At 41.3% G+C, this 18,043-nt stretch overlaps 2 protein-coding genes across 2 annotated transcripts in view; both read left to right on the forward strand.

The window, feature by feature from the left end:
* Positions 1-18,043, forward strand: part of LOC131926108 (sperm motility kinase X-like) — a 354,457-nt gene that overhangs the window by 307,547 nt on the left and 28,867 nt on the right. The gene's annotated exons all lie outside the window — the stretch shown is intronic.
* Positions 9,923-11,035, forward strand: LOC131926106 (sperm motility kinase X-like). Its single transcript, XM_059281410.1, has one exon. It carries the CDS (start codon positions 9,923-9,925, stop codon positions 11,033-11,035), a length of 1,113 nt encoding a protein of 370 aa, XP_059137393.1.

Genomic DNA, 18,043 nt, shown 5'->3' on the forward strand with positions numbered 1-18,043 from the left:
ACTGGATCCATGTCACTCAGGGGATGGAAGGTGATGAAGAAGACAATTTCCCATGCACTGAGAGTACTGTTTTCCATGCTCCAAGCCCACTTCATTGTGAGCCCTGAATCCCTGTGTAAGCTACAAAGAAATGAGAGGACTGTGCATTGCATTAGATGCCCAGTTCTTTGGCTGCCAAGATGTTCTCCTCCATTGTATCTTGACTATATTATAATATTAATACATATTCTTTCATAAATCACAAACATAGTACCTCAGAGGGCACCTGCCAGGTATATCTCCCCTATAGTCAAAAGCACACACAAACAAACACTCACATGAATGCATGAATACATACAACTTGGTGTCAGAGTCTGGTAGGTATACAACCATGAATTCTAAGAGTTCCATATTGCTAATGTTCAGGACCTACCCGGTACCACATTTTCTACAAACAAAGCCCCAAATATGCATATAGGTCTGTGTATCAGGTCTTGCTAGGTATTCCCTCCCCCACTGCAATAGCAAAACCCCTCTCTTGTCTCTCCTCTCTCTCACTTTCTTTACACAGACACACACACACACACACACAGACACACACACACACACACACACACACACACACACACACACAAATCTAGATTACAAGTCTCATTAGATATGTCCTGTTTACAAAATGATTGCCATACAAACTTTAGTTCACAGTCTCTTCTAGGTAGTCTCTCGCTTATAGTAAAAGCCCAACATATGCAAACAAATCTACATTTCAGGTCCTGCTACATAACACTTCTTTCCCAACTTTAGTCCCCATTATGTAGTTGTTACAACCTACTACATAAACCCCTGCCTACCCATCATAGTCCCCACGTTTAAACCAGGGACATGTCATGTCCTGATATGTTTCTCTCCAATTAAGCTCCACAAACACATGCAGGGCTAGGTGTCAGGCACTGCACAGTAGCCCATGTCCTACATCCAAAGAACTACTATCACATGATAGGGTAGTTGCCAGGTCCTACTGTGTATACCCTCTCAAACAGCTACAGCCCTCACACAGGTGTGTTTCAGCTCCTGATAGGTGCAAATTTTTGTATAACAAAACCACACAGAAACAGATGATAATTAACACACAGCATGCCATCTTTGTTAGGGTTTCTTTTGCTGTGAAGAGACACCATGACAACTTACCAAGAAAACATGTAATTGCGTCGCTTACAGCTTCAGAGCTTTAGTCTAGCATCATCATGAAAAGACATGGTGGCATGCAGGCAGACACGGGACTGAAGAAGGAGCTGAGAGTGAATAAGGAGCCACAACTTGATACTGCAAACAACAGGAAGTGGTCTGAGACACTGGGCATGGCTTCAGCACATATGCAAACTTGAGCCTATCTCAGTAGAGATGCTCTTCCTCCAAGGAGGCCACACCTACTCCAACAAAGCCACACATCTTAATAAGGCCACTCCCTAGGAACTTATGCAGGCTGTTTACACTCAAACAACCACAATCCCGTGCCTGGACCCCATATCCTGTAGCAATAACATAAGCAAAATTTATTTATTTTAACTTAAAAAAGTCTCCACTTTATATCACAATCTCAAAAGTTTTTTAATATCCAAACTTCCAAGTGTCTTCTGAAATTCATGCAATCTTTTAACTCTAATCCCCTATAAAATCAAAATCAAGAAACAGACCTCATCCTTCCAACATATAATGGCACAGGATACACATTATTGTCTAAAATACAGGGAAGGGAAAAGTGAGCAAATTCTAGACCAAAGAAGATCAAAACCAGCTGGGCAAACTCCAAACTCTGCATCTCCCAGTCTGATGTCAAAAAAGCTCTTCAGATACCCAACTGCTTTCAGCCTTGCTGACTGCAACATACTTCTTTCTCTTGGGCTGGTTGTACTCCCTATAAGTCACTGTCCTTGGCAGGTATCCTACCCATAGCTCTGGAATGTCAAACATCTAGGGGTAGTCTAGGCACTCTAGGCTTCACATTCACAGCTTCATGCAATGACCTCTATATGCCTCCATTCAGACACATCCCTGACACATGCCTGGCTTTAATGGCCTTGGTTAGTTGGGGAGGGAGAATCCATAATGTCTTTCTTCTACTCTTGACTCTAAAGCGAGAACCATGTAGCCAAACTGCCTAGTTCTGCTGCTTACTGGGGCTGGAACATGGTCCCCTTGTTCAAGTACATCATAACCAGATTTCTGTTTTCCATGGTTTCCTTCACTGTGTGTGCTTGTCTGCTCTGGAAATAAGTCTGTAGACAGGACTGGTATAAAGCTCAGTGATCAACCAGCTTTTGCTTCTCTAGAGTCGGCATTAATGTCCTGTTCCACTATTCGTGGCTTGAAGCTTTTCTTTAATTTTTTTTCACTATTTAGAAACTTAACTGGGAGGGATCTTGCCCTGATGTTACCACTCTTTTTTTCCATTTCTTAATCTTTTTATCTTCTTGAACACAGGGATAGAGTGGGAAAACAATGAAAGAGGTACCATGATAGAGGGAGATATCATGGGAATAGAGAGAAACCCAGTGCTAGGGAAGTTTCCAGGAATCCCCAAGGATGATCCCAGCTTGGACTATTAGAAACAGTAAACTGGCTTGCCCTATAGATCAGACCGGTGAATACCTTGTCTATCACAGAGCTCTTCTGTAATGACTGATGTAAGAAGATGCAGAGATCCAAGGCCAAACACCATGCAGAGCTTCAGAGGTCTAGTCAAAGAGAGAGAAGAGGGATTTTATGAACAAGTGCATCAGGATCATGATAGGGAAACCTGCAGGGATGACCAAACCAAACTAGTGGGAACTCATGCAAGTTGGATCAATGGCTGTGGAGCCTACATGGGACTGGACTAGGCCCTCTGCATGACAAGACATTATGTAGCTTTATCTACTTGGTGGGCCCCTGGAGGTAGGATCATAATCCATCCATGGTGCATGAGCAGGCTTTTTGGAGCTCACTACCTATGATGGGACACTTCATGCAGCCTTGAGGCAGGGGGAACGACATGGATGTGCCTCTACTGGATGTGCCTCCCCATTGGAGGCCCTTGCCTTCTTGTAGGAATAGAGGGGGATGGGTAAGGAGGGCAAAGCTGGGGGGAGGATACAGGAGGGAAGAGGGAGGGGTTTTTGATTGGTATGTAAAATGAATAAATATTTATCTTATTAAAAAAATTTCTGGGATTGGAGAGATTGCTCAGAGGTTAAGGACACTGGCTGCTCTTCCAGAAGTCCTGAGTTCAATTCCCAGCAACCACATGGTGGCTCACAACCATCTACAGAGATCTATGAGATCTAGTGCCCTCTTTTGGCCTGCAGGCATACATGCATACAGAACACTGTAGCTGTATACATAATAAATAAATCTTTAAAAAAAATTCGTAAGTTGAAAAAACAGAAGAATCCAAAGGAACCTGACTCAAAAAAAAAAAAAAAGCCAAAATGTCATCCACCGTGATCCACCCTGATCAAACAGCTTTCATTCAGAGATGTATATAGATCATTCAAGACACATATATCAATAAAATGATCCACCATACAAACAAAGTGAAAGACATATCCACATATTCATCTCATTAGGTGCAGAAAAGGCCTTTGACAAAATCCAACATCCCTTCATGATAAAAGTCCTGAAGAGTTTAGGGAGACAGGATACTTACCAAAACAGAATAGAGACAGGCTACAGCAAGTCTAAAACTAACCTCAAATTAAATGGAGAGTAATTCAAAGCAATTCTACTGAAATCAGTAAAAAGACAGGTTTTCTAATCTCTCCATACCTCTTCAATACAGGACTTGATGTCTTAGCTAGAGCAAGAAGACAACTGAAGGAGATCGAGGGGACATAATGGGAAAGGACAAGGTTAAAGTAGCTTTATTTGCCAATGATATCATAGTATACATAAGTGATCATAAAGTTTCCACTCAAACTTCTACAGCTGATACACTCTTTCCACAAAGAAGCTTTATACAAATTATTTTACAAAAATCAGTAGTCCTCCTATATAAAATAGAAAGCCAACTGAGAAAAAAATCAGGGAAACAATACCATTCACAACAGCCTCAAATAGTATAAAATAAAAGTAACCAAGAAAGTGAAGAATATTCATGATTGAAAAAAAAAAGAAAAAAGAAGATATCAGAAGATGGAAAGGTCTCCCATTCTCATGGACCTGTAGGATTAATATAATAAAAAGAGTCATCCTATCATAAGCAATGTATAAACTCAATACAACCCCCATTAAAAGTCCAAAGCAATTTTTCACAGATTTTGAAAGGATAATTTTCAGCTTCATATGGAAAAACAAAAAACCTAGGATTACTAAAAGTATCCAGAATCATAAATTATGTGTAAGAGATACAACTTTTTTTAGTTGTTCTACAGATTTACAGTCATAAATCGGAGAATTGCATGAACCACAAAAACACATGTGCTGATCAATGTAATCAAATTGAGGACCAACACATAAAGCCACACACCTATGGACACCAGATTTTTGAGAGAGAATCCAGAAAAACACACTGGAAATTTGACAACATCTTCAACTAATGATACTGGTCAAACTGGATGGCTGAAAGTAGAAAAATCCAAATAGATGCATATTGATCAACCTGTACAAAACTCAACTGGAAATAGACAAAAGATCTCACCATAAAAACAGATACACAGAACCTGATAGAAGATAAAATGGAGAATAGCCTTGGACTCGTTGGCACAGGAAAACTTTCTGAAGAGTGTACTGTTAGTACACATACTAAGATCAGCAATTAGTAAATTGAACTCATGAAACTGAGATGCTTCTGCACAGCAAAGGACACTGTCCTTCAAAGTGTCAGCCTATAGAATGGGATAAGATTATCACTAACTACACATCCAACAGAGGGATAATATTTACAATATATAAAGAAATCATTAACTAGATATCAAAAGAAGAATACTCCATCTAAAAATTGGGTACAACCTAAACAGAATTTTCAAAGAAAGAAACTCCATTGAATGTGAAATACTTAAAGAAATGTTCTGAAGTCCTGCATGACTGATGGGAGCTCTGTAAGATGAATTGCTAAATGGTGTTATTAATAAAAATTCCTGAGCCAGATGTTGTGGTCAAAACTGAGAGATCAGAGAAGCACAAAGGTGCCACCCACATTCTGACCGCTAGCAAATCCTCAGCCAAAGAGAGAGCTACTTCCTGTATATTCACGCCTTTATGCCTTTCTGTATTCTGACACCTTACTTCCTCACTCCTCCCAGCTACATCACTTCCTCTTTCCACACAACTCTATCACTTCCTGTCTGTCTGTACAGACCTCCAGACCTCTTTGGTTAACTAGCACTGGGATTAAAGGCGTGAGCCACCACACATGGCTCCATTTCAGTGTGGATTGAACTCACAGATATCCAGATGATTCTCTGCCTCCTGAATACTAGGATTAAAGGTGTGTACTATCACTGCCTGAGCTCTATGTTTAATATATTGGCTGACTTTTTCCACTGATTCCCAGATAAGCTTTATTGAAGTGCACAAATAAAATATCACCAAAGAGTTCTAAGCAGGCTGATCAACTCTGGTGCTACCAGGGCACAGATCCAGTGCTTTGAGTCCATCAACCCCAACAATTGCTCCATCTACAAACTGCTGGAGCACATGGAGGAGCTGGTCTTGCAGAACCTGTTGTCAACCCTAAATAGCCCAGGTCCTAGGTGCACCTGCCAGACCCTAACTTGGGGCTGATGTGCTGTGGCAGCACTGCTTGCCCTGCTGGGAGACACATCTGGTAATGTTGTGGGGTGGGACAGGACAGTGGCACTTCCTGTGGGATACAAGCATAAGGGTGAGCCTGGCAAGCCTTGGGGAGGCCAACATCAAGGAAAGAGAGGTGGGTGGCAGCCTGTAATTCACAGGAACATTCCACCCACCACGCCCTATCCCAAAGCCCTATCTAATCATAATCTCCCATGACTCTGAGCAACAGCAGGATATCTGAGATGAGTCCCAGTGCTGGTGCAGTGTTTATGGTCCAAAAGAAAACAGATATTACCAGGTGGTGGTGGCTCTGGGCTTTAATCTTATCATTCTCAAGGCAGAGGCAGGTAGATCTCTTTGCAGTTCAAGGCCAACCTGGTTTCCAAATGAAGTTCTAGGATAACCAGAGCTGTTACTCAGAGAAACCTTCTCTCAAATAAACAAACCAAGAAAGTAAAGAAAAAAACAACATCAGACAAACTGGACCAATGATTAGCGTAATCCAATATTTGCATGTAAAGCTGACTGGGCACAATAATATACTGTGTGACATGTTGCATTTCTGAGAGGGAAGCTAAAAACTTCACATCTTCAAATTAAATCAGAAAGCAGAGAGAGTTAATGGAGAAGGCTAGGGTAGTTATTGTCCTTAATCTTAAGCACAATCCCTGGGATGAAGTTCTGCCACTGTGATGGCTATTTTTGGTTGTCAACTTGACTGCATCTGGAATGAACTACAATCCAGAAATGGAGGACACACTTGAGAGAGATTATTATTATTATTATTATCATCATCATCATCATCATTATTATTATTATTATTATTATTATTATTATTATTTGCTTAGTTTGTTCTGGATCAAGAACAGGGAAACACTTACCTTTATTGAGGATCTCTAGGTGTTAAGACACACACCTTTAATCCAGATCTTGAGGCAAGAAGACACACCTTTAATTTTGGCCACACCTTGTGCAGGATGACTATATAAGGCCATGGAAGAAAGGGGATTTTGCTCATTTCTCCCTTACCCTTGCCTTGTTACCAAGCCCATTCTTTCAGTGGAATTCGTTCCTACTTCTTTGGGATTCCAGCAAATACTGAAGACCAGCCAAGAGATCCAGCTTTGTGGACCAAGCCTCTCCTGGATTCAGCGACTTTCAGTTCAAGACACCCATTGTTGGATTAGCGGGACTGCAGCCTGTAAGTAATTCCAATAAACTCCAGAGAGAGAGGAAGAAGGTGAATGAATCATTGTATAAGTTAATCTGTTGTTTTTGAGAACACAATGGCTCTACCACCTTAGGTTTTTCAAATAGGCCAAAAACTGAGTGGGCAAATGCCCAGGCTGTAGGGACAATTCTCATGCAAACTACCTTGGTGGTGTTGTTTACCTTATCTCAGGCCTTTTGAGCACTTGTTGTCCAGTAGCTTGTGTTGCTTGCAAAGTTGTGGAAGCCACAGAGGTGAAGCTTTCTAGGAGTAAGTCACTGGTGGACAGAGAACTCCTAATGCAATGTCACAACATACCTAACTAAGCCGTAGTGCAAATAAACCGTTCCTCTCCAGTATTCAGTTTTAAGTGGGCCTTGATCATAGCCATGATAAAAATTAACAAGGGCTCTCTTATGGTACAGATGCTGAGAAAAAAAAAAAAAAACAATCTGACAAGTCATGATTGGCTGGTTGGTTATGGTGAAATTACAAAGAGGCAGTAGGAAGAATACTAGATACTAGTCCATCAGGGGCACTTGCCTGCAGCTGGCCCTTGTCCTTGTACATTGGAGTCACTGTTGGATGGCTACACAGCAGGGAAAATGGAACAATGGTCCTGATAGATTTACAGTTCTCTGATCAACTGGACCTCAATATAGTGAGGATGTTTCCAATTTTGTTGGTTTTGCTCCCTCGGATTTATTTTTACTGCTTGATATTTATATTTATAGTGTTGGTTTATGTTCTAGGGTTAATTTGTGCCTGTATTGTCCCATTCTTCATTAATTGTTACCCTATCAATTTTGAAAATTAAGTGTCTTATTTCCATTTTGATTCATTTTACTGTATTTAAACATATTTAAGTATATGCCACACATACCCAAATTGATTTTACCATGTGATGATATTTTGTGTCCCTTAGTAAAATTTGCTTGGTGATCAGAGAAGAGAAAAAGCCACTAGATTAAAAATAGAGACCAGGCAGTGGTGGTACATACCTTTACTCTTTGCACTCGGGAGGCAGAGATTAGTCTGGATCTCTGTGAGTGCAAAGACACCCTGGAGTACATGAGATTGAATCAGTCTAGGAGAGAAACAGAGCCAGGAAGTAGTGGCACAACCTTTAATCCAGTACTTGGGAATCAAATGCCTTTAATCCCAGCACTAGAGATCTCATGCCTTTGCTTGGGAAGCACCTATATCTTTAATTCCAGCACTAGGAAGGAAGTGATAGCTGGGAAGAGAAAAGTATAGAAGGCATGAGGAGACAGGAACTACAGCTTTTCAGGCCGAGGAGTCCTGGTGATAAGACAGGGCAGGGGCTTGTTCCTTTGTCTCTCTGATCTTTCAGCATTTACCCCAAAATCTGTCTCCAGGACTTTTCTTAAAAGACCTACTAGATTTCCTACTACAAAACATTTTCATATATGCCTGTACATTGCCTTGATCATATTTCCCTGCACTATTTCATTACTTCTACCATATCTTTGTGACGGGTAATATGAGATTTACAAAAACTCAGCCTCCTCCTTCCTCATGACCCAAAAGAGACAAGGTGTATTCTATTTCTTTTTGTGGACCTGCTTTGTCTCACATGAAACTACATCTAGTTTTAACTTTTTCCTTATATCACAACAGAACACTAGTCATGGTGCTGAGTGTGGACCATTCTCCACACTCTCCATATTCACTATGATGTTTTCCAATTTGATTGTTACTAATTTTACTTTTTTTTCTGGAGCTGATGACAGAACCCAGGGCCTTGTGCTTTTTTTTACAAACTATATTCTTCAAGGACAGCTGTTTGTACATTCTTTATTTGGTTGTGGCCTCAGGGTAATACCAGCACTGAGATCAGTTTGAATACATTCCTTAGCTTTCTTTTTCTGTAACATTATTGTTTGCCTTAATTTGGGTTTCTGTTGCTGAAAAAAAAATTCACGACTGAACAACAAAGAAACAAAACAAAAACACAGAAAAATAAAGTTGGGAAGGAACAGGTTTATTGAACTTTTGCTTGCAAGATTGTTGTTCATCTCCAATCAAAGCCAAGACAGCAACTCAGGCTGCTGGAGGCAGGAGATTATGCAGAGGCCATGGAAGGGTGCTGCTTACTTGATTGCTACCCCTGGCTTACTCAGCCTGCTTTTTATAGAACCCAGGACCACCAGCGCAAAGATAGCACCACTCACAATGGGCAAGTGCCTCCCCCGTAGTCACTAGTTGAGAGAATGCCAGACAGCTGGATCTCATGGAGACATGTCATCAATTGAAGTCCCCTCCTCTCTGATGAATCTAGTTTGTGTCAGGTTGACCAGCAAGTTCCCCAGCACAGTGTTCGTTCTTCTCCAAAGTGTAGATAGATTCAGGGAATCCAAGAAGCCTGGGCTCTACTTGGCTTGAAGCCAATTTTGTTACCAACCACACCTGTGGCTTATGACTCAAGTCTTTAAGTGTTTTTCTTTTATCTGATATTAATAGTCATACACGTCTATATGTTCCTTTCATACTTTATAATTTCATGGGGTCCAATAGTTGAAACATCTCTGAAAGATCCTCAGGACTGTAGTTTTCTTGGGACATATCCTCTCATTTTTTCCATCATAAGTTTTTATCTTCAATCTCTTGATCACTTTGGGCCAGGATTTTTCATTTCGATACATTCTTGAAAAATGCCCAAGTCATTCTATCTCTGATCTCAGACTTTTTCTTTGCACATGTACAACATTAATTCCATATTTGATCTTTACTATGATTCCTCACCTAACGCTTGGAGGTTGTGTTCTAGTATTTCTATGTCCTTGACCTGCATCATTAGATTTTTTGGGATGTCCCACATTCCATGACAGAATTCATAGCACTAACCATCCATCCAAAAATTGCATTAACTATTCTCTTTCATGTTGTTTGTCCCAGGAATTGGCAACAAGGTAAAGTGTCCTAATTGAGCAGAACATCATGGCAAGACCCTTGGAAGAAAACATCCTTGAAAAGGATTTCAGGATCTTAACATCTCTAGCCTCTGGTGGATTTGGGGAGGTGAAGCTTGCCTGCCATCTTCCTACACATACACAGGTGGCTGTCAAGGTCCTGGAGAAGAAAAAGAATTCTCTGACTGACATCAACACTGAAGTAGAGATACTTCAATCTGTGGAACACAGAAACATAGTTCATTTCTTTCATGTTGTTGACACAAGTTCAACAACTTATCTGATCATGGAATATGTTTCAGGAAAGGACCTGGATATGTTCCTTGGGGACAGAGACTTTCTAAAGGAGGATGAGGTCAGACCAATATTCCAACAGGTCGTTTCAGGGGTTCATTTTCTCCACCAAAAACGAATTGCCCATCGTGATATTAAATTGGAAAATGTCCTTATTGACGGAGCTGGCAATGTCAAGCTCTGTGACTTTGGTATGGCCAGACAGCTGGCAGAGGGGCAGATGTTGGAGGAATTTTATGGCACCTTGGTCTATTTGGCTCCAGAGATTTTGGCAAGGAAACCGTATGATGGACTGGTGGGGGATATGTGGAGCTTGGGAGTCCTCCTATATGTACTGGTCACAGGACAATTTCCACATGAAGAAACCACCTTTGAAGGTATGTACAGGGTCATCACCACCACAAAGTATCCCATTCCTTACCACTTGTCAAAACCCTGCATCATCCTCATTGAACAATTACTCATGGTCCCCAACCAGCACAGAATAACCATATGTCAGCTCCAGGAAAGCGGATGGCTGGGCAACATTAAAGAACATGCAGCACCTGAAACTAAGGAAATCCTTCCGAAGGTCATGGAGACAATGTGCACCATGGGCTACACCCATGAGGAGATTGTATCATCTCTGAACCACAAGCAACCCAATAACCTAATGGCAACCTTCAATATCCTCAAATACAAACTGAGCTGTTGGGATAGCCATCAGCAGTATCAGGATCCCTGCTTAAATGGCAACACTGAAGGTGCCTTTCAGCCCTTACTCCCTTTGAAGAGAAAAGCCAGTGAACCTGCCTTTCCAACAAGTATAGGAGATGGGAAGAGACGCAAGATACACCATTCTCAATAGACAGTTAAGGCAGGAAAAAAGACCTGTTCAGTTGAAACAGTTACAGAAGGTGGTGTCCTGATTGTGAATGTCATCAACAGTGCTGCAGGGCACATTGCAGTCAACAGGAATTCTGTGGAGAGCCTGACTGGTGATCTCTCCTCAGGTGAATCAACCCTGGATGGAACACACACATGGTGTCTGAACATAGGCTTCTCCACAGAGAAATCATTTTTTGGGCCCAACAAGTCCAATGACCAGTGTGTTGCTTGAGAATTTCTCTCCAGCTCCCGCCACCAAGTCCGGCCAGTCCCAGAGCCCATTTATAAAATAAACATATAGACTCTTACATTATTTAAACTGCTTGGCCATTAGCTCAAGCCTGTTATTGTCTAGCTCTTACTCTTATATTTAGCCCATTTCTATTAATCTTTACTTTGCCACATGGCTCGTGGCTTACCGGGATCTTCCCATGCGGCTTGTCATGATGACGGCTGGCAGTGTCTCTCTCTCCGCCTTCCACTTCCCAGAATTCTTTTCCTTGTCCCACCTATACTTCCTGCCTAGCCAATGGCCAATCAGTGATTTATTTATTGACCAATCAGCAACATACTTGACATACAGACCACAGCACCAGTGCCAAGATGAACCTACAACAACTGGATCCATGTCACTCAGGGGATGGAAGGTGATGAAGAAGACAATTTCCCATGCACTGAGAGTACTGTTTTCCATGCTCCAAGCCCACTTCATTGTGAGCCCTGAATCCCTGTGTAAGCTACAAAGAAATGAGAGGACTGTGCATTGCATTAGATGCCCAGTTCTTTGGCTGCCAAGATGTTCTCCTCCATTGTATCTTGACTATATTATAATATTAATACATATTCTTTCATAAATCACAAACATAGTACCTCAGAGGGCACCTGCCAGGTATATCTCCCCTATAGTCAAAAGCACACACAAACAAACACTCACATGAATGCATGAATACATACAACTTGGTGTCAGAGTCTGGTAGGTATACAACCATGAATTCTAAGAGTTCCATATTGCTAATGTTCAGGACCTACCCGGTACCACATTTTCTACAAACAAAGCCCCAAATATGCATATAGGTCTGTGTATCAGGTCTTGCTAGGTATTCCCTCCCCCACTGCAATAGCAAAACCCCTCTCTTGTCTCTCCTCTCTCTCACTTTCTTTACACAGACACACACACACACACACACAGACACACACACACACACACACACACACACACACACAAATCTAGATTACAAGTCTCATTAGATATGTCCTGTTTACAAAATGATTGCCATACAAACTTTAGTTCACAGTCTCTTCTAGGTAGTCTCTCGCTTATAGTAAAAGCCCAACATATGCAAACAAATCTACATTTCAGGTCCTGCTACATAACACTTCTTTCCCAACTTTAGTCCCCATTATGTAGTTGTTACAACCTACTACATAAACCCCTGCCTACCCATCATAGTCCCCACGTTTAAACCAGGGACATGTCATGTCCTGATATGTTTCTCTCCAATTAAGCTCCACAAACACATGCAGGGCTAGGTGTCAGGCACTGCACAGTAGCCCATGTCCTACATCCAAAGAACTACTATCACATGATAGGGTAGTTGCCAGGTCCTACTGTGTATACCCTCTCAAACAGCTACAGCCCTCACACAGGTGTGTTTCAGCTCCTGATAGGTGCAAATTTTTGTATAACAAAACCACACAGAAACAGATGATAATTAACACACAGCATGCCATCTTTGTTAGGGTTTCTTTTGCTGTGAAGAGACACCATGACAACTTACCAAGAAAACATGTAATTGCGTCGCTTACAGCTTCAGAGCTTTAGTCTAGCATCATCATGAAAAGACATGGTGGCATGCAGGCAGACACGGGACTGAAGAAGGAGCTGAGAGTGAATAAGGAGCCACAACTTGATACTGCAAACAACAGGAAGTGGTCTGAGACACTGGGCATGGCTTCAGCACATATGCAAACTTGAGCCTATCTCAGTAGAGATGCTCTTCCTCCAAGGAGGCCACACCTACTCCAACAAAGCCACACATCTTAATAAGGCCACTCCCTAGGAACTTATGCAGGCTGTTTACACTCAAACAACCACAATCCCGTGCCTGGACCCCATATCCTGTAGCAATAACATAAGCAAAATTTATTTATTTTAACTTAAAAAAGTCTCCACTTTATATCACAATCTCAAAAGTTTTTTAATATCCAAACTTCCAAGTGTCTTCTGAAATTCATGCAATCTTTTAACTCTAATCCCCTATAAAATCAAAATCAAGAAACAGACCTCATCCTTCCAACATATAATGGCACAGGATACACATTATTGTCTAAAATACAGGGAAGGGAAAAGTGAGCAAATTCTAGACCAAAGAAGATCAAAACCAGCTGGGCAAACTCCAAACTCTGCATCTCCCAGTCTGATGTCAAAAAAGCTCTTCAGATACCCAACTGCTTTCAGCCTTGCTGACTGCAACATACTTCTTTCTCTTGGGCTGGTTGTACTCCCTATAAGTCACTGTCCTTGGCAGGTATCCTACCCATAGCTCTGGAATGTCAAACATCTAGGGGTAGTCTAGGCACTCTAGGCTTCACATTCACAGCTTCATGCAATGACCTCTATATGCCTCCATTCAGACACATCCCTGACACATGCCTGGCTTTAATGGCCTTGGTTAGTTGGGGAGGGAGAATCCATAATGTCTTTCTTCTACTCTTGACTCTAAAGCGAGAACCATGTAGCCAAACTGCCTAGTTCTGCTGCTTACTGGGGCTGGAACATGGTCCCCTTGTTCAAGTACATCATAACCAGATTTCTGTTTTCCATGGTTTCCTTCACTGTGTGTGCTTGTCTGCTCTGGAAATAAGTCTGTAGACAGGACTGGTATAAAGCTCAGTGATCAACCAGCTTTTGCTTCTCTAGAGTCGGCATTAATGTCCTGTTCCACTATTCGTGGCTTGAAGCTTTTCTTTAATTTTTTTTCACTATTTAGAAACTTAACTGGGAGGGATCTTGCCCTGATGTTACCACTCTTTTTTTCCATTTCTTAATCTTTTTATCTTCTTGAACACAGGGATAGAGTGGGAAAACAATGAAAGAGGTACCATGATAGAGGGAGATATCATGGGAATAGAGAGAAACCCAGTGCTAGGGAAGTTTCCAGGAATCCCCAAGGATGATCCCAGCTTGGACTATTAGAAACAGTAAACTGGCTTGCCCTATAGATCAGACCGGTGAATACCTTGTCTATCACAGAGCTCTTCTGTAATGACTGATGTAAGAAGATGCAGAGATCCAAGGCCAAACACCATGCAGAGCTTCAGAGGTCTAGTCAAAGAGAGAGAAGAGGGATTTTATGAACAAGTGCATCAGGATCATGATAGGGAAACCTGCAGGGATGACCAAACCAAACTAGTGGGAACTCATGCAAGTTGGATCAATGGCTGTGGAGCCTACATGGGACTGGACTAGGCCCTCTGCATGACAAGACATTATGTAGCTTTATCTACTTGGTGGGCCCCTGGAGGTAGGATCATAATCCATCCATGGTGCATGAGCAGGCTTTTTGGAGCTCACTACCTATGATGGGACACTTCATGCAGCCTTGAGGCAGGGGGAACGACATGGATGTGCCTCTACTGGATGTGCCTCCCCATTGGAGGCCCTTGCCTTCTTGTAGGAATAGAGGGGGATGGGTAAGGAGGGCAAAGCTGGGGGGAGGATACAGGAGGGAAGAGGGAGGGGTTTTTGATTGGTATGTAAAATGAATAAATATTTATCTTATTAAAAAAATTTCTGGGATTGGAGAGATTGCTCAGAGGTTAAGGACACTGGCTGCTCTTCCAGAAGTCCTGAGTTCAATTCCCAGCAACCACATGGTGGCTCACAACCATCTACAGAGATCTATGAGATCTAGTGCCCTCTTTTGGCCTGCAGGCATACATGCATACAGAACACTGTAGCTGTATACATAATAAATAAATCTTTAAAAAAAATTCGTAAGTTGAAAAAACAGAAGAATCCAAAGGAACCTGACTCAAAAAAAAAAAAAAAAGCCAAAATGTCATCCACCGTGATCCACCCTGATCAAACAGCTTTCATTCAGAGATGTATATAGATCATTCAAGACACATATATCAATAAAATGATCCACCATACAAACAAAGTGAAAGACATATCCACATATTCATCTCATTAGGTGCAGAAAAGGCCTTTGACAAAATCCAACATCCCTTCATGATAAAAGTCCTGAAGAGTTTAGGGAGACAGGATACTTACCAAAACAGAATAGAGACAGGCTACAGCAAGTCTAAAACTAACCTCAAATTAAATGGAGAGTAATTCAAAGCAATTCTACTGAAATCAGTAAAAAGACAGGTTTTCTAATCTCTCCATACCTCTTCAATACAGGACTTGATGTCTTAGCTAGAGCAAGAAGACAACTGAAGGAGATCGAGGGGACATAATGGGAAAGGACAAGGTTAAAGTAGCTTTATTTGCCAATGATATCATAGTATACATAAGTGATCATAAAGTTTCCACTCAAACTTCTACAGCTGATACACTCTTTCCACAAAGAAGCTTTATACAAATTATTTTACAAAAATCAGTAGTCCTCCTATATAAAATAGAAAGCCAACTGAGAAAAAAATCAGGGAAACAATACCATTCACAACAGCCTCAAATAGTATAAAATAAAAGTAACCAAGAAAGTGAAGAATATTCATGATTGAAAAAAAAAAAGAAAAAAGAAGATATCAGAAGATGGAAAGGTCTCCCATTCTCATGGACCTGTAGGATTAATATAATAAAAAGAGTCATCCTATCATAAGCAATGTATAAACTCAATACAACCCCCATTAAAAGTCCAAAGCAATTTTTCACAGATTTTGAAAGGATAATTTTCAGCTTCATATGGAAAAACAAAAAACCTAGGATTACTAAAAGTATCCAGAATCATAAATTATGTGTAAGAGATACAACTTTTTTTAGTTGTTCTACAGATTTACAGTCATAAATCGGAGAATTGCATGAACCACAAAAACACATGTGCTGATCAATGTAATCAAATTGAGGACCAACACATAAAGCCACACACCTATGGACACCAGATTTTTGAGAGAGAATCCAGAAAAACACACTGGAAATTTGACAACATCTTCAACTAATGATACTGGTCAAACTGGATGGCTGAAAGTAGAAAAATCCAAATAGATGCATATTGATCAACCTGTACAAAACTCAACTGGAAATAGACAAAAGATCTCACCATAAAAACAGATACACAGAACCTGATAGAAGATAAAATGGAGAATAGCCTTGGACTCGTTGGCACAGGAAAACTTTCTGAAGAGTGTACTGTTAGTACACATACTAAGATCAGCAATTAGTAAATTGAACTCATGAAACTGAGATGCTTCTGCACAGCAAAGGACACTGTCCTTCAAAGTGTCAGCCTATAGAATGGGATAAGATTATCACTAACTACACATCCAACAGAGGGATAATATTTACAATATATAAAGAAATCATTAACTAGATATCAAAAGAAGAATACTCCATCTAAAAATTGGGTACAACCTAAACAGAATTTTCAAAGAAAGAAACTCCATTGAATGTGAAATACTTAAAGAAATGTTCTGAAGTCCTGCATGACTGATGGGAGCTCTGTAAGATGAATTGCTAAATGGTGTTATTAATAAAAATTCCTGAGCCAGATGTTGTGGTCAAAACTGAGAGATCAGAGAAGCACAAAGGTGCCACCCACATTCTGACCGCTAGCAAATCCTCAGCCAAAGAGAGAGCTACTTCCTGTATATTCACGCCTTTATGCCTTTCTGTATTCTGACACCTTACTTCCTCACTCCTCCCAGCTACATCACTTCCTCTTTCCACACAACTCTATCACTTCCTGTCTGTCTGTACAGACCTCCAGACCTCTTTGGTTAACTAGCACTGGGATTAAAGGCGTGAGCCACCACACATGGCTCCATTTCAGTGTGGATTGAACTCACAGATATCCAGATGATTCTCTGCCTCCTGAATACTAGGATTAAAGGTGTGTACTATCACTGCCTGAGCTCTATGTTTAATATATTGGCTGACTTTTTCCACTGATTCCCAGATAAGCTTTATTGAAGTGCACAAATAAAATATCACCAAAGAGTTCTAAGCAGGCTGATCAACTCTGGTGCTACCAGGGCACAGATCCAGTGCTTTGAGTCCATCAACCCCAACAATTGCTCCATCTACAAACTGCTGGAGCACATGGAGGAGCTGGTCTTGCAGAACCTGTTGTCAACCCTAAATAGCCCAGGTCCTAGGTGCACCTGCCAGACCCTAACTTGGGGCTGATGTGCTGTGGCAGCACTGCTTGCCCTGCTGGGAGACACATCTGGTAATGTTGTGGGGTGGGACAGGACAGTGGCACTTCCTGTGGGATACAAGCATAAGGGTGAGCCTGGCAAGCCTTGGGGAGGCCAACATCAAGGAAAGAGAGGTGGGTGGCAGCCTGTAATTCACAGGAACATTCCACCCACCACGCCCTATCCCAAAGCCCTATCTAATCATAATCTCCCATGACTCTGAGCAACAGCAGGATATCTGAGATGAGTCCCAGTGCTGGTGCAGTGTTTATGGTCCAAAAGAAAACAGATATTACCAGGTGGTGGTGGCTCTGGGCTTTAATCTTATCATTCTCAAGGCAGAGGCAGGTAGATCTCTTTGCAGTTCAAGGCCAACCTGGTTTCCAAATGAAGTTCTAGGATAACCAGAGCTGTTACTCAGAGAAACCTTCTCTCAAATAAACAAACCAAGAAAGTAAAGAAAAAAACAACATCAGACAAACTGGACCAATGATTAGCGTAATCCAATATTTGCATGTAAAGCTGACTGGGCACAATAATATACTGTGTGACATGTTGCATTTCTGAGAGGGAAGCTAAAAACTTCACATCTTCAAATTAAATCAGAAAGCAGAGAGAGTTAATG

Source organism: Peromyscus eremicus, chromosome 16_21, assembly GCF_949786415.1.
Source record: "Peromyscus eremicus chromosome 16_21, PerEre_H2_v1, whole genome shotgun sequence".
In the NCBI taxonomy this organism is placed as follows: Eukaryota; Metazoa; Chordata; class Mammalia; order Rodentia; family Cricetidae; genus Peromyscus; species Peromyscus eremicus.

Bases quoted from the DNA above. Each gene is read 5' to 3' on its own strand.
- LOC131926106 (XM_059281410.1), top strand. From the start codon at position 9,923: ATGGCAAGACCCTTGGAAGAAAACATCCTTGAAAAGGATTTCAGGATC.